The 26,809-nt window shown below is 36.5% G+C and overlaps 1 protein-coding gene and 1 long non-coding RNA gene across 3 annotated transcripts in view; one reads left to right on the top strand and one right to left on the bottom strand.

Moving 5' to 3' along the window:
* The window catches only part of Pli (E3 ubiquitin-protein ligase pellino), a 106,491-nt gene extending 99,595 nt beyond the window's left edge, over positions 1-6,896 (top strand). Inside the window, exons 9-10 of one of the 2 annotated variants that reach the window (XM_067101500.1) lie at positions 412-527; positions 2,911-6,896. In XM_067101500.1, the coding sequence (XP_066957601.1) occupies positions 412-527; positions 2,911-3,037 (243 nt within the window). In that variant the 3' untranslated portion in view covers positions 3,038-6,896. The remainder of the gene's footprint in view (positions 1-411; positions 528-2,910) is intronic. The other variant, XM_067101501.1, reaches the window with a different exon arrangement.
* LOC136836967 (uncharacterized) overlaps positions 1-26,809 on the bottom strand; it is an 82,575-nt gene that overhangs the window by 34,804 nt on the left and 20,962 nt on the right. The gene's annotated exons all lie outside the window — the stretch shown is intronic.

The raw sequence follows: 26,809 nt of genomic DNA, 5'->3' as shown, positions 1-26,809 counted from the left end.
TAATTCCCATCTGTAAAGATACGATATTAACAATAAAATATTTTGTGTGAATGCCAAAATTTAAATGATAGGTAATATCAAGTGTTAGACAAAAATCCATACAAATTTTTGTTTGAATATTTAGGATTTTCACTATTCAGTTCTAGAGTTTTTACGAAGCTGCAATCTTACATATAATTTTTATCTTAATTTCTAATGAGCTTTTATCGGCCAGCTGATGGAGGTTGAGAAGTTTAAGTTAGTAATCTGGTCAAAATGTGCTTTTTAGCTGTCTATTTTAGTTTTTTAATACTGTATGGCAGACTTACTTGATTACCTGGTTTTCATTGAACCTTGCAACTTATGAGAGGCTGGTTTGCCTTGGTAAAGTCCTTCCTGTTACCATTTATATATGTTAAATATTTCTTTCAGGTTGGGCCAGTAGTCAAACTGTGCATGGGAATCGAACCTGCGTTCTATGTTGACAGTGGCTATCCAACTTTTTGCTTTAATCCCTGTGGACACATGGCCTCCGAAAAGACTGTGAGGTAAGTACTGTCTAATGTACAGACTGCATTTTACAGGTGCAAATGTTTTCTCAGTTAGTTGATTGAATCCTGTCAGGTTCTTTTTACCAAAAGTTTTTAGCCCTGTACAGTACATGATATCACTGCATACAATATATTAGGAAAAAATAGATCAAGTAGAATTTCTTTAATTTGAAAAAATGTTACTCACTGTTCCACAAAAAAAAAAAAAAATTTCAATACTTTGAAGCTTAAATAACATAATTCATCACCAACAAATCATAAAACAAAAGAAAATGTCAGCCATCTAATCAAAAGCATTGGATTATGATAACAGCCAATTTCCCAACCAAACAATTCTGATAAAACTATCCAAGACTTGTCAACTAACTCAATCAAAAGAAAATTGCTGCATATATCAGAACTCTAAACCAAAAGTTTGATGAAATCAGCAAAAAAAAAAGATCCTATAGCATATAGCTGTCAGGAACAAGAAGATATCTTGTACAGTATCTAAAAGTCATGAGGAGCTGTTAAAATAATCATGTAATCATCTCCAAGGAACAACACTGCACCCCGTGCAGGTGTGAGGACATGGGGGGGGAAAAAAAAAAAAAAAAAAACTTTCATTCTGATTCTTCAAGAGATTCCCTTTGCAGATATCCTATTAGAAAACAGCCCCTACCACCATTACTTGGAGAACTGATTGATCAGAAACTGAGGGAATTAATTAGATTTTAACCTCATGTTAGAACAGATTTTCCAAAGATTTAATAGACTATTTTCAAAAATACAACATGAAGTTACTAGTACCCAATAAAATATGTTCTAAATAGAAAATGTGTAGACATATATATATTTTCTTTTACAACTGTCCATCCACATATTTTATGTCTGTATTGTAACAATTCTGGTGTTATGAATATCAGCACTGATACCCCTATGTGTCATCAAGAAACTTGTTAACCAACCATAAATACAGGTCATAAGTAAATAGTGAAGAACTAAAGACCCAGTGCCAAACTGAGAGAGGAGAGATATTACAGACTTTAATTTTTAAGTTTACTATGTTGCTTATATCAATCTTACATATAGGTCCAACCAATTTTATTACTTCATAAACATTAGAATGGGCACATTTATTAATAATCCTTGGAGGATAATAGTGCTTTTTTTTCAGAAGTTATTAAATGTTAAAACTATTCTATTACAATATACTGTATACAGGATGTTTTGCTGAGATCAGGTAAAGTCAGTCGGTTTAAAAACCACTTAAATGCTTAACACTAATTTCATTATCAGAATAGAAATACAGTACATGACAACGTTTGGCAGCAAAAATTATAGCTATCAAAGGGGTTTTTAAGTATTCTTTCAAACTCTGCACTTGTGGCTAATTGCTGGATCAGCATCTTGCATATGTATGGGTTTTCTTTTACCAAATTACACGTGGACTACATATAAATGAAATTGTTTACTTAGTGTACTTATATATAAGAATAATTGAAAGGGTATGAAGTGTGGAGATACTTTGCAGTGGTAAAAAGTTTACCATTGGTGAAAGGGATTATCGTGTCAAGAGATGGTTTGGCTCATGGGGAGAGAATGGGATGATTGGTTGGTGAAAAGTATATAATGTGGGCTTAATGGAAGACTAGAAAAGGTAGATACCTAATATGAAAGTAGTAGTGTATTGTAATGGAATATCAAGTTTAGGCCAAAGGTCAAGTACTGGGACAGTGTATTGGAAAGGGAAGGGCCTCATAATCCAGGAACTGGTAGAGTACATAAAAGACCAGGGTAACTGCAGCTCTGTTTACAGTATAAGAGGTTTTGCTTGCAGGTGGTACCCAGCTCTATTTACAGTATAAAAGGTTTTGCTTGCAGTTCAGAACTACCCTCTGCAATGGAAACTGCTTATTGGTAAAATTTTTGCTTTTGTTTTATGCAGTTCCTTTATTCTTTCCCCCATAGCCGGACTTTTCTGCTGAGATGAAGTGTTCTTACCAGTTCATAATAAGGCTTCATTTCAATAGAATTTCTTGCTGTTACTTGCAAGGGTAGAAGTGAGGCTTGTGTAAAATGAAATTTGTGTCAGGAAACAGTGAAAATTATAAAACTCATTTACTGTATTTAGGTAATGCCCTTATGATTTTAAAGTAATATTGTTTTTGTGTTCATTATTTTTATCTGAGACCTTTGTATATTTTGGAGGCAGAATCAACATTTATATTATTGTTGAATAACATTATTGTACATTATAACCAGTTAGCATAAGAATTCAAATTGACCTCGTGCAGTTTGTCAAAATGTAATGTTAACTTGAAAAGATTTTAGAACCTTGATAAGTTTGATGGATTTTAAAATGGCATTTTATTTTCATTGTACTTCTTTTATACTTCAGGTACTGGGCTGCTGTGCCTATTCCCCATGGAACAAATGGGTTCCATGCAGCCTGTCCATTCTGCGCCTCTCCGTTAGAGGGGGACCCAGGGTTTGTCCGACTTATATTTCAAGACAACTGCGATTAAATTCCCTCCCTTTATATATCGTAGCGTTATGTGTGTGGGGCAGCCTCTGGAATCATATCACCAACCCACAGTTTTATTTGCACTCTACAGTTTTAATGAAATATAGTATTTATTACAAATGGAAGTTATCAGTCGTACATATACTGTATATTGTTTAACAGGTGTTTTATGCAACTAGAATATATTAAATGTTAAATTTTACTCTAGCAAGCTGGTTGAAACTGCGAGTTAAGCTCATGAGCTTTGGTGGAATAAATTGAAAATACAGTAATTGTCTATTCGTTTGGTTGTTGAGTAATAATTAGCAATGACTGAGGGATGCAGTAACACTTGAAAAAACAAAAAAGGAGATGAATATTGACGATCCTTTTGCCTTCTTTGACTCACCCCACACGCTGCTGCACTGCATGAATCTCTGATCTGTGTTCGGAGGAATGATTCGGAGTTTGTTACTGTCCCCCTCGCTGTTCATTGAAGTATCTCGTCTCAGGCAGTAAGTGATGTACTTTTTCCACAAAGAAAGCTAATGTAAAACCAAGTGGTCATTAATAGTTTTGTTGGTAGTGTAGTGCATAACCACTATTAAAATTAAGGAGAACATTATTGATGACATTTCATATCATGCGTCAGGCATAGATTGTAATTACCATATGTAAACCTCCTGGTGTTTACTTTTTGTACAATAGGAAGTTAAGAGGAAATGAAGTTTTCTTTATTGCATTTGTTAGTGTGTCATTGAAAAGTGCATAGAGAATTTACTTTGGAAAAGAAATTACCAATGAGGAACATTAGCATTTTTTTTTTTTTTTTCAGTTCAAATTAATTTTCAATGTAGTTAAGTGAGGCTTTGATAATTCAGTATTCATCATAAATATGAATGTGTATGAATAACATAATGGAAATTCTCCTAAGATCTTGTTCCTCTAAATAACCACCCAATCCAGTGTAATTCACCATCACCTATCCGTATATAAATCACTACAACTGCCTTTGACTTTAGAGTATTATTTAATTTGTCTGCATATTCATTGGTAGAGTCTGAGCATCAGATTGGGCCATTCAAAGAGAAAAATAAGGTTCAACTCTGTGCGTCAGCTAAATTTTCTTTGAATGATTATCATGCACTGCCTCGCAACTTTTCATTAAGTGTGTACAGTATGTTCATATATGAACTGTTGGATATCATGGCTTTCAAAAGAGAGGATTTTAAATATGCATCCTGTGCACTGCAACAGTCTATTGCATAAAAGTTTGCAGCCTAAATTATAGGTTTTGGGGGGCATTAAGCATTATTCAGTATAATAATATGCACTAAAAAATGGTTGCTAAATGTAATGGGTTTTTGCTACTGAAAATAATCTTCTATGTGTGCCTAATATAGAGGACTGATGTTAAGCTTTAACTAGCTACATATTGTTAAAGGGAAAATATACCAACTGTACTATTAGTATTTAGTGTTAATTTATAGTATGAAAGTCATGGGCAGTGAATTTCCTTAAAAAGTGGTTAATATTTTTTTTAAACAAAGCTCACATAGCAAAAAAGTTGTGTTTGTGAGTGTAATTGCAAAACACAGCAGGTACATGTACAGAATATTAACACAAACATCCCATGCACATGCACACAGCATAGAGATCTCACGTGTGATAAAATATGAGTTAAGTTTTGTACAAGCTTGATGAGCAATATCTTCTGGTAAAATGGTTACAGATGTATTGAAGTGTTTTAATACTTTATGCAGATATGAATTGCCAAGCTGTCAACAAACAAAGTTTACACGATCATAAAGTGTAGAGTAAGGGCTAGTGATATTGGGTAGTTTGAATACAATTTGAGGGTAAGTGGACATATGGAAATATGTATGCATACTGATGTCTGCTGAGACTTTATAATTCAAAACTATTACTTGATGGCAGTTCAAATAACAGTAGTTTTCAACAGAAAGAAGAATGGGAAAATTTCCTATGGAAGTACCCCTGATTATAAGTAAGATTTACCTGCAGTGTGTAATATGAAGAGTCTGCTGAAGATTCTGTTTTTATTTCTGATCATATTTTTTTTTTTTTTTTTTTTTTGTGGATGATGGGGGCAGCAAGTCACAAAATAGTATGTTTATGGCCATGAAAACTCCTGGAAGTAAAGATACACGAGGTTCAAGTTATTATAATTAATATTAAAAATAGTGTATTTGTGGGTATCTGTTGAAGTGACCAGTTAGGCTGTACATTTTAAAAGTGGTGTCCCTTTGTATCGATGAGCTATTTTTGTACTCAGATGTGGAACTTAGATGTAGTCACTGCTATGATATGTACTATATAATACTTACATGTTATCTCACCTGTACATCTTCATTATTCTAAGAGAGGGTCTGCAACTATGAATAGGTACAGTACGTGTTCTGGGGACTGTGTGTGCACTAGCTAGTACAGTAAAGGGTGCACCAGATTTGCATTCAAAAGAAGCTAAGATGGAATTGGTTCGTAATTTCTTGAGAATCTGAGAGATTGTCATTGAAGCAGTGTGACAGTGCAGGCTGTAGGCTTAGTCTTAATCCTAAAAGGGGGACATTTCATTGGCTTGAGGAGAGCAGGACGCTTGGACAGGGGTTACGACAGTCACACGTGTGACTTTAGGTAATGCTTATCGTTGTTTTAAGTTACGACCTTTGGAATTGTTCACATTGGTGGCTAGTTCTGAAGTTAAACCTTAGCTATTTACTTTTTTTCTTTTATAGATGTACCTGATCCTTATAGAAGCATTCATACTTGATGATTATAAGGTAGATAACTTTAATACTGACAGCATATATTCCCTTGATAATGTAGCTTGGCAAAATCATTTATCAAAAGATGAAATTCACTTAGTTATTTGTGTAACATCTTTCCAAGTTATTTGTGTAATATCTCCAGTTATCTAAAGTTGTGTAAGATCGATTTCTGTTGAAGATAGACTTTAGTGACATATCTTTATGCCTTTCTCTTCACTTGTATCAAAAGGTCTTCAGACTATATTTTTGGTGAAAGACTATACCATCATAAACTGCAGTAGAGATTTTCATATGCATAGGTTACTAATAGGTAGCAGGGAAAGCAGTTCTGTAATGGTAAAAATGAAAGGGAATTAATGTTTGGCAGCCAGTTTAAAGTTGTAACGCTTATAATGTGCCACATCTCAAATGTTTTAATGCATGTTTTAAACCATTAGAATTATAATTTTCAGAATGAACACTACATTTTAATAACTAAAAGACTTTGAATATGGTTTTAAGAGTATTTAAACTACAGTGACTGCTGCATGAGAATGCTAATGTTTTTAACCTTATTTGAAAGTCATGTTCATTTTAACCCCTTTGTAATGAACTTTTATAAGAGCAGTGATCTATGTATCATACTATTGATGGCAGTGATGTACATTTTGGATCAAAACCTTTCAGAAGCATTCTTGTATATAAAAGTTATATATCTAAATGTACTATACTGTATCTGTAACTTCGTCTACTAATGAACACAGTAAGGGAATATCAATTAGATTTTTACCATATAATCAAAATATTACGGTTTTATGTCTACATACAATCAAACCCATAATTTCACTTGGTTCTCCACAACCCAAGAATTGTGATCTGTTGAACTGTAAAACTGAAATTTGCATTGGGACTATATTCATTACAGCAGTATTCCTTGGACTGTATTTTGCTGGATGCATTAGAGATTTGATGGACATTTGCCTTGGCTTTTGAAATGTTACCATACACACTAATGTGCTCAAGACATTTTTATTGAATAAATTGCAGTACTGTAAAGTGCACCTATTAAAAATCTTAACTGCTTTAGAATAAATGTGGATGGTCAGTTTAAAATTTTATTTATTGAACACCTTTTCTAGAAGTATTAAGAATCTCTCTCTCTCTCTCTCTCTCTGCGTAAAAGTTCTCCTACAGCTTTCTTTGTACAAAGCATTGTAGTCAGCACAAAAGGTTTTCTTGCATTGTTTTTGCAGCCCAAACTGCACTGCTTTTCAATTGTCTCTATTTGTGGCTTCACACCTACTTGTTCTTGCCTGAATTTCATTTCTCATTTAATAAATTCTATGAGCGAGGCATATAAGGTTCATAAATACATGAAAATGCAGTGTCACTTACCATATTCTTCATCTTTTCAAATATTCATTTCAATGAAATGCTGTGTACAAAAATTGCTACTGAAGTTGGACTAAATTTCACTGGGCTTTTACCAATCTTGTGAAAACTATGCCAAGCATACTAATAATCTTGCTAATCCAATGATTAATTACTAGAAATATTTTATTGTTTTCATACACACCTAGACAGTATTTAAAAATATTATGACTGCAAGCATGAGACTTCAAAGACTTTGATGGAAAAAATTGCTGCTGTATTGTTACATGAGGGTTTATACTTCTTCTTGTGTGCTAACATGAAGGAATTCAAGGCAAATACCATCAGCATAATACACATGAAAATAGATGAGATTGTAGGAAATTTCAAATGAATTTTTTGAAACAGCACAGAGGAATGTATAAGCAATAGATTGTCCAAGATTGTTTTGCATCCAGTATTGTGGCAAAGTGTAAAGTTTACAAAAGGAACTTTTGAATTGCAGTGGTCATGGTTAACATCATTAATTAAGGAAGGTTTATTCCATCAAAATTGGTAATACAAAAAAAATTATGTTGGATGTAACTTTGTAATAGCATTGAACAAGACCCTCTTTGTGTTGATGTATTTACATGAATTTCATAGTTATCATTACTGTCATTATTATTACTGTAATTATTACCATTGCCATCATTATTTTTCATTCTTATTACATGGGTAGTAATGTTACCCTGAAATAGATGGCCTTGCCCCTCTTCAGCCCTCCTCCGTTTACTCCTACCCTGAGCGAGTGTGGTCACGGTGGCTCGCGGTGCACCGTTCTAGATAGCAAAGGTTACTGCTGCTACTACTACTCATTGGATCAAATCCACACATGTTGATAACTGTAGGGAGAATCTAAACTATGTACCACCAGCAATGCAGTCGTGTGTGGAGTGCAAACGAGTGGTCTAGTCAGTGTGTGGTCGTTTTACCCCCTCACGCGCGAGCACCTCTGTACATAGTTTAAGCCCCTGAACAGACTGTGATTCTTTTTATAGGTCCAGAGGTAACCATTTGTCTTGGCCTGGGGTGCACTTCTGTAATTAATGCTGGAAACTTTTGAAGGCTTGGATTGCAGCTCTTTCTTTGCAATTAGTATTTGATTAGTGTTATGCTGTTATGATGGCCGTGTTTATTGTTGCTTTTCTTTTGCAAGGATTATGCAGTGATTTTATGATTAATTTGATTAGTTCTCATGTTCCATTGCCAGTTGCAACTATATTTTCTTTGGAAATAGTTATGCTCTTGAACTCCTTATAATTATCATGACATTAAGTCTTTTAATAATCACAGCATTACTATCGAATGAAGTTCAACATTTCAGATCCACTGAATACCTTCCATTACCATTTTTCCTCCAAACTTCATCTTGAACTATTCTGGTTCCAATGGTGGTTCTCTTGACATTTTTGTGACGGTAGAAGAAACACAATCTTACCTAACAGGCCTGATCATGTTTCCTGTTGCAGATTTTTTGTGCTAAATTGCATGGTTTAGCTAATCAAATGAAGTCATTTAATTTTTTCTTTTCATTTTGTAAAGAGCTGTTTTTGAAAGCCTACACATGGTCTCACCCCAGACCACATCCAGCCACACTTATTACTCCCCCCCGGGTAGCTGCAAGCCTTACATGGGTTATGCTATTAGTTTAAGTTGTTAAGCTTTGAGTGGTCAGTTTATAGCTAAGGATCATCCTTGTATATTTTGCCATCAAAAGGTAGGATGTCATTCAAACTACTTTGAAATTTTTGTTTTCTTACATTTGATTTTATGCACACAAATAAACACATACTGTATTTGGTTATGTATTATACAAACCAATCCCCAAGTTTGTTATAGATCTATTAATAGACCCTGCGTTATGTTTTACACAGTTCCCAAGTGGATGTGAGCCCATAACCTTTTCTTTACATCGGCATTGCTTCGTCAGCTGGTCTTTCAAGACTAGAGGAACAAGAGTATCTAACTAACTTTGTTCCAGCTCCAGAGCACATACATGAAAATAGTTTAACCAAATATTTTGGGAAGTTCAATGACAATCTTTTTCTCCATTCTTAAACTTGAGAATTCTCTCTATGCTTCCATTTCCCATTATTGCTATAAAATCTCATTTTTTCCTTCAGTCCTAAGTCTGATAAGGATGGTAGGGTGCCTGTCCCATTGACCTCCCATAAGTAAATTGATACTCAAATAAGGCAGTATTCATTCATAATCAACCGATCAGGAAAATACTGTATGTTCAGCTCCTAAGTTTTATTTGTCCTCCTGTCTTTGTGCAGGTTCTGTTAGTGCCCTGATGTAGCATTGCATATCAAAGGTGGTGTTGGTTTCAGTTCTTTATGAAAGAATGAGGTTTTCAGTTCTAGATTTACAGTGAACCAAGTAATATGTTCCCTTTTGCATGTGCCTGTTTAAGTATCTTGCAGTCTATTCTGAAAGCAATTTAAATCTGTTACAAGACTACATTATGTAATTTGTACACAGAGAATGGACAGTGGTCTAGGTAAACTACATACTGTAATGATTTCCCTGAAATCAAAAGATTTGTGCTTTTTTTGATAAATATCTTCTCCAGTTTTTGCTATTTAAGCTCTGGTATACAGATAGATAAAGCATTGCCCATATAACTGAATGGTTATGTGAATCCTTTTGGGGTCAGTTGAAAAGTTTACAAGAGTTTACACTGAATGGCTGTTTGTATTTTGAATGTCTACATATATATGATTTTGTGTGTTTGTAATTATGTATATGTACAGATTCATATTCCTAAGTTGTTACAATATTTTGCCTAAGAAGTATTGTAATGGAATATTTTTTTTTTTGTGCCAGATGGATGTTTGTAAATTAATGTACCATGAAAAGTTTTTCATTGTTTTTGGCAGTGCAAGGATGCAAGAGGGGTTTCTCCTGGCATAATGTGCATTAAGCAGGTAAAAGGAACTCTTCACTGATGCATTAGCCTTGCCTTGTCAATATCAGTATTTTAAATTCGTTCGTGTCATTGCTTATTGATAAATTGCCAAAGAATATGTCGCAGAATAAAAGTAACTTTGCCTTGTCACTACCAGTGTTTTTTGATTTTCATGTGAAACCTCATTGCTTCCTGAGAAAATCCTGACATTGTGTCCTTTAACAAAACTGAGTATTTAACCTTTATATAGGGCTTAATGGCATTCAAGTAAAATCTGGCTTTGTAGTATTGAAGGCAAGGTCTTGGATAATTATTTTAAGTGCTGATTTGTCTGTCAATTATCCTGTAACCAAAAAATTTTTACATTTGTTAGGATATGGGAAAACATTGAAGAACCTGGCCTATCTGTATAATCAGTTACCGTTAAAATATTTCTGAATGACTGTAATTGGCCTGGTAGACCTCTAACTTCTGACTCACAAAAATACATTTTTAATTGTTATCTTGTCATTCTGAAGCAAAACTATATGATACTTTGTAACTGTTTGAGATCACTTGAAGGTGTCTCCAGCTGTAGCTGCCTTGCCACTTGAGGGGGGGCAAGATGTGTGGAACTCCTATTTATAACTCCATTTCTTAAATTCTTATGGCTGAAAATTAACGTGAACATCCAAATATAAAGCACAGCATAAGTTTAATGATCATACAAAAATGAGAGGATTATAGGGGTATTAGCTTAACCCATAATATTTCAGCCTTTTTATATATATATATATATACACCTTTTCTTCAACATTAAAAACAGATTTCTCTGTTATGGAAGGTTCCGTAAGCGACAGGTTATTTAATTTTTTTCTTTTCTGGTGAGTGACAGGGCAAAGTTCTGAAGGTACCATGCATGGGAATTTTGTTGCACTATCCTTGATTGCGCCTACTCAATGAAAGTTTTTCAATATGCTGTTTCTGATATCCATTATTCTTCTTGATATTTCCCCATGTCCAGTAAGCTCAAATTGAGCTTGCCTTCTGTTTTGCAAACTCTATTTATTTGATTATATTGTATATGGAGACTGCATGCTTACTGATAAGTCAACTTTTTTTCACTAGAATATTTTTTGCAAAAACTGATTATTTGTAAATATACTGTATTTTGTTATCTTTAAAGGAGAAATGTCATGTAGTGGCACAATGTCAATTTGCAAATTTTGTATTGACACATTTTACATTTTGTACCAGTTAATTGTCTCTTTTTAAATGCGACTGTCGAGGAAGTACAAATTATATATTACAGTATATTTGTTATTGTTTCACTAAATGACATTAGACGTTTGCAGGGTAACTTTTTTTTTATAAAGCCTGTGACAACATTATTTGAATCGGACAAACTTCCTCTGCTAGTGCTTGTGTGCATATTGTGTATGCTGTATTGATTTCTTTCATGATTTATTATATCAATCATTTGTCAAAGCTTTATATTATTATCTTTAGTGGAATTTTGTACTGTATTATATCCAAGAGTACCTCCTCAAAACAGCACTGAGATCAATGATGTGGTGCCGAGGTACTCTGATGACTGGTCTGGAGAATTTGATTAAGGTTTAAATATGGGCATTAGCAGTGTTTTCTGTATTCTTTTTTTTTTATTGTAGACTTATTTTGTCAGTATTTACTTCCTTGAACTGTTTCCACCCATACAAGTCGATGGGGTTAACACGTTTATTAGTGTATAGGCAGGAATGCCTTGCATAAGTGTCAAGGGAACCCGGGGGGGCTGGCTGGCCAGTCAAGCTAGTAGCTGTAAATAATCTGTAATAAATAAAGGTTTCAGTAATTGCATGTCTTTTCTTTCCGCTTACCTCCTTCAATTAACCAACTCTAGATTGAGATTTGAGATTAATGAATTTATTCCAAAGAATCTTTGTTCCACACATTTAGTTCACAAGCTGAAGCAAGATTTTCTAGTCCTCATATGCTGAGAATGCCTAGTTCTGAAAAAAAACAACTTAGTTTCATTTGAGTCTCTATCTGAAAGTCTGTCCAATTTTTAATAATACATAGTTGAACATAATGAATGTTGCATCTTCACTACCTTTGTGAAATATCATTGGAATCTTATGTTTCTGTCAGCGACAAAACCAAGTGGAGATAATGAGAGAGGATGTTAAGATGTTGAGTAACTAAAGATTAGAAAAATGGTAAGGTTTCGTGTAACTGAAGAAAAAGTTCATGTGCCATACAAAAACTGAGTAAAAGGGATCCTCTGCAAGAATTCAAAGAGGTAAAAAATTAGAAAAGTTAAAAATTACCCAGGAACATCTTTATGATAGGCTCTTAATCCTGAAGTTTCACTTTAAAGTATGACAGATTCTGAGTTGTTGATTCTGTCAGTGCATCCATGTACACCTGCCTGCATGAAAAACAACCTGGATTTGTTCCAAGACACTAAAAAAATAACCTCGTCAAAAAATATTACATACGCACCCCTGAACTCCTATAAACACCCCCATAATGTAGTTAATACTTGTAACTTGTACAAAGAGTTATTCAATAGTTAAACTTAGTTTTAATTCAGTATAAAACCAAAAGAACATTACATGTAGCACTGTATACTGTACATTCTATCAACTTGTTGGGTGATGTTGATGTGCTAGATGAACCAGAGGAAAAACCATATAGCTGTACGTCATGCAAACAAGACAATGTTCTTAAAAAATTTAAGCTTGAAATGGTTGTATACTGTTCATCTTATTAGTGTCTTGTTTATAGATTTTAACAAGATTTTATATTTTTCAACTTGAATTTCTGTGACTTGGCATTTTTATTTGATTTCTGTTCTATGGTGTTTTAACATTAGTTGCTGACTAATGTAAAAGTACATAAATGGATGACTCAGTTTTTATTTTTCCCTTTAATTTTTAACAAAAACTGCCTTATGTCAAAACAACTTAACTGGAAGTATTACTGTTTATGTGTGCGCAAATACATATCTATGAGATGAATGAAAGCTTGTTGCTTATTGTTCAAAGCCTCTCAACTATCTGACTAAAAAGTCTTTTATCTACCCTGAGAGATTTATTTTTGATTTAATAAACAGTAAAATATAGGAAGCATATTGTCTAATAAAGAGAACTTGATTGTCCTGTGTTCCATGGAAGGCTACACTCTGATTTTGGATCTTAGCACATAACACCTGATTTAGCTATTACTGCAACACTAGTTGTACAAGATGAAGGCATGCAAAAAGACTTAAACTGGCTGGAGCTGGTGCCATATTAAATGAATGACCATTCCTAAAGAAACACATTCTCCATCATTTATCCTGTCTTGACTTTAACTTGTCCTATCATTAAAACAGAGCGGAACCTGAACTTATTATTCAGTATCATGAGCTGCTTGTTTGTTAAGGCTCAGGCTCAAATTATCAGTTTTTTCCTAAATGTTTACTAATTAATTAAAACAGTTCTGCAGCAGCAAATTGGAGAAAATGTAAAATACAGTTATACAGAAAGAAAACACACCCAGTACTAAGAAAATAATACACAGTAGGGGGAATGGTACACAAAACATAACTATAAAGTATGTATGTAACCTGCAAAATATCCTTTAATGCAAGGAACTGACACTGGTTTGTAGATGACACAAGCAATTTCATTCAAGGTGGGACAGCAATTCCATGGTATCAGCCTTCAAAGCATTCAGAGGCTACATATATTGGGTAAATGTGTTTCTTTCTTAAGCTTGTCATGTCAAAACATCTGCAGGGAGGCTTGTGTATGCTGTGTCTCCTCTCTATACTTCATTCTCAGTATCTTATCTGTCCTTATTCTCTCCTTCCGTCTTTCTAAGGTTGATCCTATGGGACTCCATACACACTAGGTCTTGGTTCACTAAAGATGCCATCCACAGCAACTCGCTGTTGCCTACCTGTAAGGAAATTTTGAAGTAATCCTAAAACATATCCACCCACTCCAAGATTCTGAAGTTTATAAATGTGTGTCTTGTGATTTACTAAATTGAAAGCAGCACTAAAATCTGTTTGAGCTGCTCTGCACTCAAAACCCTTATCAAGGTTCCCTTGCAAATGGTTGACACCTTGGTGGGCAGGGGGGACATAAGCTGTTTGCCAAGACTTGATGACCCACAGGAATTTGATGGTGGAGGTCGTGATGGCACTTGCTGGGATGGACCATCAAACCTCATGAAGTAGGAACAGGTCGACTCATACATGTTTCTGGTTGTCTTTTGGATTTCTCTGAGGATTTTTCAATGTACCAGAGGCACAAGGAGAGGTCACTAAGAATGATGTCTATCAGCCTCTGAAACAAGGTCTCTGAGTTAGTGAGGCTGAAAGTAAAGTAGTTGAAGGTAAAGGTACAGAAAGTAGTGTTGACTGTTATTTTTGCAAGGACATCTGGATATTGGCAATGATGAATTCCCATCAGTATTTTTTCCCCAGTATGCAGAGGGCAAGGGTTTGGTGGCTATATGATGGTATGAGGCTACTACTGGCACCCACTAGGCAGAGGCTGCTGTCTAGGGCTTAAATATGGCTGTCTTCTGTGGGTAGGATCAGCTTGGTGCACTTGTTGGGGTTGTGACAGCCACCATTAGACTCTTTCTCCAATTGCAGTCAGGTGCACACACAGTTTGGCAGCTTTCCCAAACCTTTGATGGTATACTGCATGCAGATGACCACCTGAATGAGGAGCCCTTTCTGTCATGGCTTGTAAGGGCACTTCTGCAAGGCACTGACTTGATTCTCACTGTCCCCAACTTGGCCTTGATTGTCCCTGTCCTAGCAGATGCTGTAGATGTTATGTTGTGAAATCTTGCAGGTCCCCCTATTCAGGTCTGCCATTCGTAAGCCCATTGCATTGGAAAGGCAGATTGGTTGTTGATTGGGGGCATTGGAGCTGTGTTGCTCTTGCAAGGTTAACCTTCTTGGAAACCCCATCAGCTTGTCCTGGAAGCATTAATAAGGACCTTAGTTTGTTCCAGGCTGCCCTTGCCATTTGGTTTCCAACCAGAGTGTTTAACAGGTCCAGGGTCTGATGGGTATGGCTGGGTAAGGGTAAGGAGATTTTGTCCCAGATTTTGGTGCAGGTTCCCATATTATCATCTCCCAAGATGAGCAACAAGCCAACTTGCGATCTGGGGAAGCAAAGGACGTCCAGGATTGATTTGAGGTCTCTGTCTGCTTTGTGGAACTCTTGATGTTGTGGAGGTTGAACTATATTTTCACCCTCAAGAACCAGACAGATGGTTCTGTTGTCAAGGAAGGCAGATGAAGGTTAATGACGCCGGCGAATGTTTGGATTTGGATATCCTGTGTTTTCTTTCCTTACAACATTTTACTCTGGATATTTCATTCTTATATCCTTTGGGAAAAGCTAATACTGGGGCACAGTAACTAGCCCATAAACGGCTTTTTTTTTTTTCAGAGGTCCATTATTTGCAAGACACAGCAATACTAAGTCTACTAATCAACAAGTTCATGCAATAACTTTATTCTCCAAAGCTGATCTTGTCCCAATATGTGAACAGGGATGGAGTGATAGGTACCTGATCATGCATGCAAACGGAAAACTGGTGAGTGACATACAAGTCATATGACCGTGGGTCGCATCATGATCGACTGCCAAATCTGGCAGCTAAGTCAGAATTAAGCCACAAAGCTTTGATGCTTTACAGTATACAAAAAAATAAATATTGAAGGCTCCTCTAATGGTTGTTGATGCATTTTCTGTTACATTTTCTTGTTATTCTAGAAGAGATAAAAATAACACAATACATGCAAATTTCTATGGCACTGATAGCAAAGCAAGCACATTTTACAACGGAATACAGTGTTCCACAGCATCACCTACTTAACAAGTAACCTCCAGCTCAAGCAAGTATTTCTGCTTCCAAAAGTCAACACATGCACGTACTGTATGCATGCATGAATATGTATGAATAATCAGAATCATCACAAAAGAGAAAAGTTCACCTGTTATATCAAAAGATTTATAATTAACCTGATAGTGTTGGATATTAAGAAGGATTCCTAAGAAAAATAACAATACCGATATTTGGAACCTGGATAATTTGAGTATTTACCTATCTTTTAACACAATACTACCCTAAAACAATTTCTCCTTGCATTTCAATAATAAACTTACATTTATTTTATCTGTTTATTTATTAATTTGTTAATTCCTTTTTTTCTAATAACTGCTTTATTCTTTCTGTATTTCCCATTACCTTCAATTAATTCTTCCTAACGAATACCATATTCTTTGGAAGCCTGAGTTTCACGTCAATGGCCCCTGTGGGCTTGTTCCATACGAATAGAGTTCATGTTCTGAATAATTCTAATAATAATAATAATAATAATAATAATAATAACAACAACACATAGACTTTTTACTTAAACACTGATTATTCACCCAACTTCAATTTAGCTGACACAGATTTATTGTATAGATATTGGTGAATCACCAGAACACCATAATGCCGAAAATGAGAAAAGTTAGCAAATTTTAGTGTACACCTTTCTCCCTCAAGAGGATATATATTTCTGACATGCTTATCATACACATTTATCATACATGTGGTCTTTTAACGCAAGAAAACTAATATTGAAAGGCAGCAAACGGCTGTCAGTTAATCTACCGCTGACACTGTAAGTAAACTGTAAGTAACTTTATAAATATAGCCAATGTATGTTTATACTTGGCTGGCTAAATGACAAATAGGTCCGGGAGGCAGATTAAACCAGTTTCACCCTGCTTTCAGCACATGTACTCAGGTAGACCAGTGGCTTTGGCTTGATTAGGATTCGATATGAAAGGTAAACAAAGAAAACGAACAGTGTTCAGTTTTATAAGTGTATTTTTAACCGTTAAACGCCATTTTTCTCTTTTTGTCTAAATTAAGTTTTTATCACTCCAATAATGCTATGTAAGATTTAAGAACAAAATCATACTGAGGTTTTTTGTTCCTTGTATGTAATTATATGTACACTTCTATTCATGCATGTATGTATTACGTGCAAGCACGTGATCATTTATTTTCCATAAATCAGAGTAATACTGCAACTATACCTTGCAAAGCGTTCATTCACATTCTTTATAATTTGAACATTATCTAACTCCGTCGTAAGACCAGCTGAACGAATCCTGCGAGAAAGTAGGATGAAACATCCAAATAAACGTTAAGAATATCGATTTATCAAAACAGATAAAACTTTAAAGAAATAATAACATGAAGCTACCGAGTGTCCACACAACAAAAACACGTAACGATCGCAAGACGTCATTCCACAAAGCACGACAACTCTGGAGCACCAGGTACGACATCAATAATCTAATCTTGCTTTCGGTTCCGGGTTGGCAAGACACCTCTCTCTCTCTCTCTCTCTCTCTCTCTCTCTCTCTCTCTCTCTCTCAAAGGTCAACAACACGACACGTTCATTAAGTATGGAGAGCAGCCCGCACCGAGGCGCCCTGACATACGAAAACCAGGAGCACATCGACGGACGACCTTGTATCCAGAACTCGATAGGCACCCGGCGGTAGATTAGCGAGGGAAAACGAAAACTAGGGATCCGGTTGCCTTTCTTTGAATGTATCTCTGTTTAATAAGGGTTTCTTTACCTGCAAGTGCCTTGTTTTAAGCGATAACATAACAAACAGAACGAGAGTGAACATTTCATATGTATGCAAGTACCAGCGCTGTTGAGAATGGCAGTAAAATTTAAATGATTTTACGATTCCATCGTATTCATACGCAAAATTAATTTTGCAAGTTATTTACGTCATTGAAATGCTCCCCGTAAACATGATCTTTCGTCTTGGCCCAGTGCTATATTGTTTTGGTATAGTAAGACTAACAATAAATATACACAAATAGTGTACTTGCAATAGTCAATAGACCTTACTGCACAACGGCTGGCATAAATTGTAATATATTATCTCTAATTATATGTCACGGGATATCTAATTTCTTCTAGTTCCGCATAGTGCAAAAAAAATATTCATCTTTAATTTCTAGCGATTATTTATTGGGGGTAAAGTGTATACATTTTTTCATTTCATCTATTTAGTAAACTGACATTATACTTCTGTGATTTTGCGATAAACTGAAGCTATTCGGCTTAAAGCTGACGCCAAAATAAGTGTCCCAGCAAGATAGCTTACCTGACGCACACAGTTCGAAGAAAAATAACAACAGGAGTATACGTGTTCTGGTTACATGCATTAAACAAAACTCAAGACGTCTAAGAGTATAAGAGAAAAATGACGAAAAGATCAAATCACTTCGTAGTTTAAAGTGCACACGCATAATATATCAAACACACTGCATTTACTTACGTACGTGCATGCATAAATGGTTCCAGGTACTACAAACTCATATAATATACAACGTACAGCGCTGTCTGGCCTTATACTGATGTTTATAATTGTGGGGAAGAACTGATTTGTATAATCCCTCATTAGAATTTACAAAATCAATACAACTGCTGTAGTCTTTTTCCGAAAGGGCCTTTATTGATGGCACGAGATTACTGAGGGCATGAACAACTCCGTCTGAGTTCTGTTTAAAGCAAAATAACCGTCCACAGGAAGCATCCAAAACACAGCTCCCCTAAATACACAACTGGCAACCCTGGTCTCGAGAAATTCCCCATAAATGTCAGACATAACAGGAGATAAGCAACTTCGCATCTGCATTACTGTACAGAATTCGTCAATACACAGAACAAGGATCAACAAAACCAAAGCGGAATCAGTATATTTTTTCTTTTCTGGTAACTTCTCTCTTCTTTCTGTATTTCCAGTTACCTTCTGTTACTTCTTTCTAACGAACGCCATATTCTCTGGTAGCTTGGATTTCGAGTCAGTGGCTCTTGTGGTGGGTTTGTTCTATATGAACAGGGGTTTATCTTCTGAATAATAATAATAATAATAATAATAATAATAATAATAATAATAATAATAATAATAATAGCTGTGATAGGAAATCTCGCATAAAAAAAATCAAGTTGGTAACCTATACCTACGTAAGCAAATAATGCCATTGTCAAAACTAACCATAATATCATTTGAGTCAATAACATTTTTTTAAGAACATCCAAAATAATTAGCGGAATAACTGGTGATTAGGTAGATATGGAAGGCGCCAACCACAGGCAAGAACGAACGCACTAAAAATTTTGATGACCTCGAAGACTCAGTGACATCAGAAGAGGATTACCTTTTTCAGGAGTTTTAACCGTTACGTACAAATGTGGACGTTCGTAACTCCTAGATTTAGAGTAAGTTTACTCCAATGAGACGTCGACTTGCAAGCGTCTCGGGTTGTAAAAACATCAGTTCTGAAATGTAATGTAAAAACAAAAACTGGGTTCCTTAAAAACACATGACAGGAAAACAGTTATGAAGAGAGAAGAGGCTAACCGATGAAGATCGAAAGCTGCGTTAACTGAGTCAAGTTAACATTCATAATATACATAAGAACAAGACTGGTCTGCATCACACGGGGCTCTTCACAAATAATGGAACATATTTAGACAACCCACACTGAAGCTCACCCATCAACAAAGCTCCTTTCATTCACTCGGTTATGAAAATGTTTTAGACATACACAGTTACGAAAAAGAAGCTATCTACTGCGCCTCGGTCTCATAAAAACATACACCTCGTATCTGGGACACTTGTCGAAAGCTAAGGTGTCTTGGCCTCAGCTCTTATAATTCAACAGAGACTTCAATGAAGGCACTGCGCATTCTGGGAATAAATATGACCTCTTACAAGTCGCCTGACTCTGTAACAACTCTGTAACAGGAGATAAGGCCAGCCAGAAAAGCTTCATGCATTTGACGACGGTGAACAAAAATGTTATAATTTCTGCAATAAGTGATGCTCGTATTACGGTCTGCCAAAGACTAGATTAGTAATGCAAGACAATCCAAATAACGTCCCCCCTGGGAACACGAGGACTCAAGAGACAGGAAACGTTCTCCAATATAAAGACGTCCGGTGAGATATGATAAACTGAGAACAGTCTGGTAACATAACAAAGCACCTAACTGATTTGTGTGGTGTGCAAATGCAGAAAATATAAAAAGAGACGGATAAGTCATTACAAGAAGCGAGCTTTATCATGGAGTGTTACTTGTCTAGCCAGATCAATTATTCTAAAAAGCTCGAGAAAGGAGAATCAGAAGGGTACAAGTTAAATTGGTAAGAAACTCAATTAAAACGCGAACCTCAATTATATGCAGTGATAGAAAAGGTCTGCCATTAAACACATCTCCCACATCAAGTTTTGATGCAAATGACTTATTAATGGATAGTTTAGGTATTTCATCAGATATCAGGATAATGCATAAGTGTTTACTGGTAGAGAGCAGACACGGAACTCAAGAATTAAAAAAAAAATAAATAAAAAGTGAAATATGCGCCGAAGTTTCTTCGCCGCAATCGATTTTCTGTACGTATAATCAAGGCCACCGAAAATAGATCTATCGTTCGGTGGTCTCGGTATAATGCTGTATGAGCCGCGGTCCATGAAACTTTAACCACGGCCCAGCGGTGGCATATCCTAAATCGTTGCACGATTATGGCTAACTTAAACCTTAAATAAAATGAACACTACTGAGGCTAGACGGCTGTAATTTGGTATGTTTGATGATTGGCGGGTGGATGATCAACATAACCAATTCGCAGCCCTCTAGCCTCAGTAGTTTTTAAGATCTGAGGGCGGACAGAAAGAGTGCGGACGGACAGACATCTCAACAGTTTTCTCTTACAGAAAACTAAAAAGGTGATAAGGTAAAATGGTAAAGAAAACACGAACAGATAACGAGGGCGACAGAAAGAAGTGATCACATTCAGTGCAGTGGCACTGGCGATGATAACATTTCACTGTGGCAACAAGACTGAAAGTGCAGTAATTCAGTGCATGTTCAGAGAAAGAGACACAACAAAAACTCTTGTTACTAAAAGGAATGTGTACATACGTACACTTTTAAATTCTGCCTCTGTGCTCTGGATCGAAACCAACCCATCTCCACCATGAAAGCTTGAGCTTGAAGTTTGTATTGAACTGAATATAGAATTTAAGCCAAAGGCCAAGCACTGGGACCTCTGAGGTCATTCAGCGCTGAAAAGGAAACTGACAGTAAAAGGTTTGAAAGGTGTGACAGGAGGAAAACCTCAAAGCAGTTGCACTATGAATCAATTGTTACAAGAGAGGGTTAAGGAAAGTAAGGTGGAAGAAAGAGAATATGAAAGGAGGCACAGTAAAAGGAACGAAAGGGGTTGTAGCTAGGAGCCGAAGGCACGCTGCAAAGAACCTTCAGTAATGCCTACAGTGCACCGCATGAGGTGCACTGACGGCACTAACCCCCCTTCCCCCCCCCGACCAACGGAGTTTGAAGTTTGTAACTCGTGGCTATGATAAATGTATCAGCTTGCTATTAAACAGACTCGTGACATGTTAACAGTCGAATAGTGGGTCACAAATAACTCGTTAATATCGAATTAACTTTACCTGGAGTTACTTGCGCCCGCAGGGAATTATATATTAGAGGTGCATCTATCTTGTCACTAATGTTTTAGCAGGAAAAAATGGCATACGCTTGAATCCTGGTCTGGGTACATCTACTTATCATAATTATCTAATTCCATTAACATGCAAAACATTTTTAAGATAAACTGAAATCGATAATCATGGACTATTTATGGGTTGATATTTGGAGAGGGTATACATACATACATACATACATACATACATACATACATACATACATACATATATATATATATATATATATATATATATATATATATATATATATATATATATATATATATGTGTGTATATAGTGTGTGTGTGTGCGCGCGCGCGCGTGTATGTGTGTCTGTGTATGCGCGCAAGAGCGACAGCCACGTATACCTTCAGTCATAAAAAGTCACACACCACATACAACAAACAGCATGACGGAAAACAGCAAACAAACAAAAATAACGTAAAATCTTTCGTAATTTTAATCGACAGGTTTTGAAAGCTCAACGACACAAGAACTTACAAAACAGCCTTCTTTGAATTTCGGTTTTCCTCATACGTAATCGCAACATCCGGATACTGAAACATAAACGCTAACGTCGAGATCTCCTCTAAAACTACTACTACGTCTTACTGCAAGATCCCGGTGAGTCATGTCCAGCTGATATTCATATTCCCTCCAAGTGTCAGCTGAATTAATGCGGACACGGACACGTTCCGGGTTTTAAAACGCCTCGCTTCTAGATATAGCCCATGCACCCCGCCGCGGGACTTGGGACGCACTTGTGCCTGGTATGAAAAATCTGGCGTGTATGCGTCAGAAACTTGAGTTACTTTGGGAAGATAGATTTTGGGAAGTCGTTTTAAAGGAAATTGATGATGGAGTATTATTTTTCAAGCCGCGCACAACTATAGCAAAATCAGTTGACCAGACTTCACCTCTCTCTTCCATCTGGCCTCATAATTGGAAGTTGCTCTCAACGCCTCTTTCTTACATATTACAAGAAACGAACAGGTTCTTTGTTTTTATTAAGGTAGTTTATAGGTGAAGTTATAGAATCAGACCAGTTATCTTGTTATTTACTACAAGAATACGTAAAACAGAAGTCCTGATGAGAAACTACCCAAGTACGACCAACTTAAAAAGACGTGTACATCCAAATTCTTACATCATGTTTCAGGATACCCAAAGAATTCTATTGACGTGACGACAGTGCGCCTTTCTAAGCAAATACTGAGCCATGTCCAAGGTGGCACCGCTAAGAAATCCATGGCACCATTCCAGCGAGAATGGGCCTCATTTCTGCTGTCCAGATTATTAACAGTGCATCCGACTGCTTGATAATCCTGGAGACACTGCACATACTGCGCCTAGAGAATGTCCCGGACATTCTTCCTACCCACCACGATAAAGGTAAATATATGGATATACACTTCGTTTGATTAGAAGGAGATTTTTCATTTATTTCCTTTTAAAGAATTTGACACTTCGAACTTGATAGGATATGTTAACATATGCCACGACAATTTTGTTGCGAGATGACATTTGCACGAATGATATCATACAATCATCCATGCTTCAGTGAAAGGGATGTTCCGAACATAAGCTACTATGTAGGATGTTTTCCAAACATTTCACATACACGTTGACGAGAAGACCTCCTCCTAACGAAAACAAATTCATGCGAAAGGCCTCTCGTATGCACATGACATAATGTGAAGGAACCACATCCATTTGACTGTGAATTCTTTAAACATACAACTCTTCCAGAAGAGAAAACTCGAGGACATCAAAGACCCACCAGAAATGCTGACGAGAAAGACGGACGACCAGAGATAAACGTAGTTCGGAAAAAAAAAAAAGAAGTCAGATCGTTAATAGTAAAAGAGAAAGCACAGGCTGAATGAAGACCCCCACTGGTCAGGGAAGCCGTGCCATAATTGGGGCATGCGGGCACCAGAGTGACTGAGGGCTCGCTCGAACACAGGGCTGGGTATTTAAGTTGGAAAGGTACAGTGATTATCACCGGCGAACACCCGCTTCCATTTTACCATGGTGACATCCGTGCCACTTTTGCGTTTAAACATATAATGTCTTCTTCGATGTAAGAGACATCGCTTCTGCATTTAAGAAGTTCAAGATGGCCTTCTTTACTTCTTTCAAAATTAACTGAAGCATCACCCGCTCGATCCCTAAACCGGGCGAGGAAAGGAAGGGTCTGGGCGCATGCCCTAAAAAACCCAAACGGCTTCTGTTGATCTAAGTAATGAATCATGTACCTCGTTACTGATCGATAATCGTGGGTCGCATCTGTGGAGAGAGAGAGAGAGAGAGAGAGAGAGAGAGAGAATTACCAGAGAGAGAGAGAGAATAATTACCATCATACAATTAAGGAATGAGAAGGCCTCATCAATAATCTCTCTCTCTCTCTCTCTCTCTCTCTCTCTCTCTCTCTCTCTCTCTCTCTCTCTCTCTCTCTCTCTCATAGGGCAAAACCGGTATCTTCCAATTATGCAGGATTAGGTATACTAAGGCCACAAAATCGGTAACAACCGGACATCTTCGGATTCTACCGCGAAAGCAAACTAAACCCGATTCACTTTGGGGTTTTCCCCTTTCGTCAAAACTCGATTATTTGTTCAATGTTTTCCGTCTCTCTCTCTACCTCACAGCTATTATAAAAATAAATACATTTAGGTATATAATTTGTATATCATTTGACGATACATAAGCATTTACCGTCAAACTTTTCTGCAACAAATATACCTCCTAAGCAACCTTTGGTCGTTTAAGAAAATATTATTGGGTCTTTCAGTAATACTAAGAATCAGAGCTTGGCTGGCGGGGAGTCTAGTTATAATGACATATGATTTAGGCATCTGTCATATCATAAAGAAAATATTGTCCCTGGTCTCCTTACGAGATCCTGAATATTTTCCGGGAAGGTGATTCGTGAATTATGAATCTAGTCTACGTCTTCAGAGTACGAAAAGAGAAATTCGTCCCCGGTTCTGCGCAGAGAACAAATGTCTCATCTGCGCAAACTGCATCTTATCGCCTTTATAAAAATATACTTAGGTGCAACATTTGTTTCTCAGTTTGCTATACATAAGCATTTAATGTCAGAATATCTTGCAGATAGTAATCTACATGGGAGAGCGCCACAAATATGTTGATGTACGTCTGTCTTTAATAATGTCAGTTATTAGTTTTAGTTTCTAAACCATTTGCTAGATGGCGCCAGTCTCCGTAAAGCTCAATTGCCATCTCTCTTTCCAAGACAGGTTGAAGGTGGATACGTGGGGAAAGTTGCATGTCCTGGCAAAAGCACTGCATTAAGGAAACGACTCCTTGTTCTATGAATTCTATATCAGCGTATGGTGATATACCCCACCTACAGTATACTGTACTTCATATCTTCACATAGAATCTTCACATCATCTTGCATCCTACCACTGCATCCCCGCACCACAATCACCGTCATGTGACTATTCAAATTACGCAGCGAGTATTGCCAAAGACTTACAAATGAAGGCATCGCTTCCCTGACTTGTACTGCGTTCGTTTTTATGATGCATACGACGAACTCGAAGGTTTTATGAGACAAACTAAAAATTTATAAAAAGTATGTCTCCCAAACTAGAAGCAGTTTGTTACACGGATAAAATTGAGGCCAAGAACACGACAGTCCATCCAGATTTGCCAAACCTACTGCTCAGGTCGCAGAATAAAAGTCAAAACATTGTCAGCAAAACGTGACATTACTGAAAGCTGTGCAAATCAGGAATTTTCTGAGAGAAATATCACAAACTGCCCAGAGCTACAGTAGATAATAGATTATGTGAACAAGATAAGTTCAAGATGGTCGCTGACGACGACGGGAAGACGACGAAGACGACCCATACGATTTTGATGACCAATATCCCACAGGATGATGATGATGATGATGATGAAGAGCACCACAGACTAAACAGGGCAAGACCAACAGCCTACTTACGTGAGCAAATAAGATAATTTTAAGAGATCTGCTACCTAGGAAAAATCGAAGGCAAGAAGTACGAAGATGTCCTCAAATGCTCCCCCACAAAGCAAAGAGGACGTGGGAATGCGAAATGACAAAGTGATAGTACAGAGTGAATGTCCCACTGGCAATCATTGGCGGAAACCAACATGTCCCAAATGAGGTCGTGGCTGCAGTCTACGAGAATGTAGTGCTACGCAGAGCCCTCACAGACACTAAACTGAACATCTTTAAACAAACAACACTTTGGTGAAGTTTAAATATATAAGAAAGATATGGAGCAGTTGCTGGCAAATGATATTGGCCCAGGAACCGCTGGCTGTCTAGACTGGGGACTACTACTGGATGCTAACTGCAGAGCTGAATGATTATCTCGACTTTCTTATTAGAAAGTGCAAAGGAATAAGCGACTGATGACTAGGAACAAAAGATTTCAACAACCATACGAGTATTTAGCAAATGTCCTGCAGAATTGTTGTAGTTACCAAAAAACAGTAAAATTCAAGAAATCAACCCAGCAGAAAATTAGTAAAATCTATTTCGTAGAAGCTATTAAACATCATCTTTATTTACTGATAAAAAAACCCTGGCTAGATAAAACTAGCAAACACCTCACTGGGAAAAATTATATTCTGTATAAAAATTTGTGCTCTATAAGCAAACCAACTGAAATGAGCATTCACAATAAATATTTCACTTTAACAGAAATGTGTCTGGACATAAAAAAAAAAACAAACTTGGAATATTGTAAATCGTTTTTCCTTATATTCAAAAAAGCATGAAACTGAAACTATGAAATCAGAGAACTAACTGAAAGCAGTGAAGACGTCATTACTGACATCGTTGTTGTTAGATTTTTATGGTATCCCAGCACGGGCTCTTGCTTGTAAAAATCTGCCCGTAACAGAGGTGACAGAATCCTGGTTAAGATATAAAAACGAAGTAATAAAAGATATGTGCTTTGACCTATATGGAAGCACAATAAAAAAAAATGAATATCTATATTTCCTTGAGTCATAGTTCAGTACAGACCACAAGAAATGTAATGACTTTAACCTATGGGTATTTCTGTGGTCAAAAAACGTATAACAACATTACAGCATAGACACCCAAAATAATCAAGAATG

The sequence above is a fragment of the Macrobrachium rosenbergii genome, chromosome 57 (genome assembly GCF_040412425.1).
Source record: "Macrobrachium rosenbergii isolate ZJJX-2024 chromosome 57, ASM4041242v1, whole genome shotgun sequence".
NCBI lineage: Eukaryota > Metazoa > Arthropoda > Malacostraca > Decapoda > Palaemonidae > Macrobrachium > Macrobrachium rosenbergii.
Note: the sequence above shows the minus strand (reverse complement) of the source record. Positions and strands in the feature narration are given on the sequence as shown.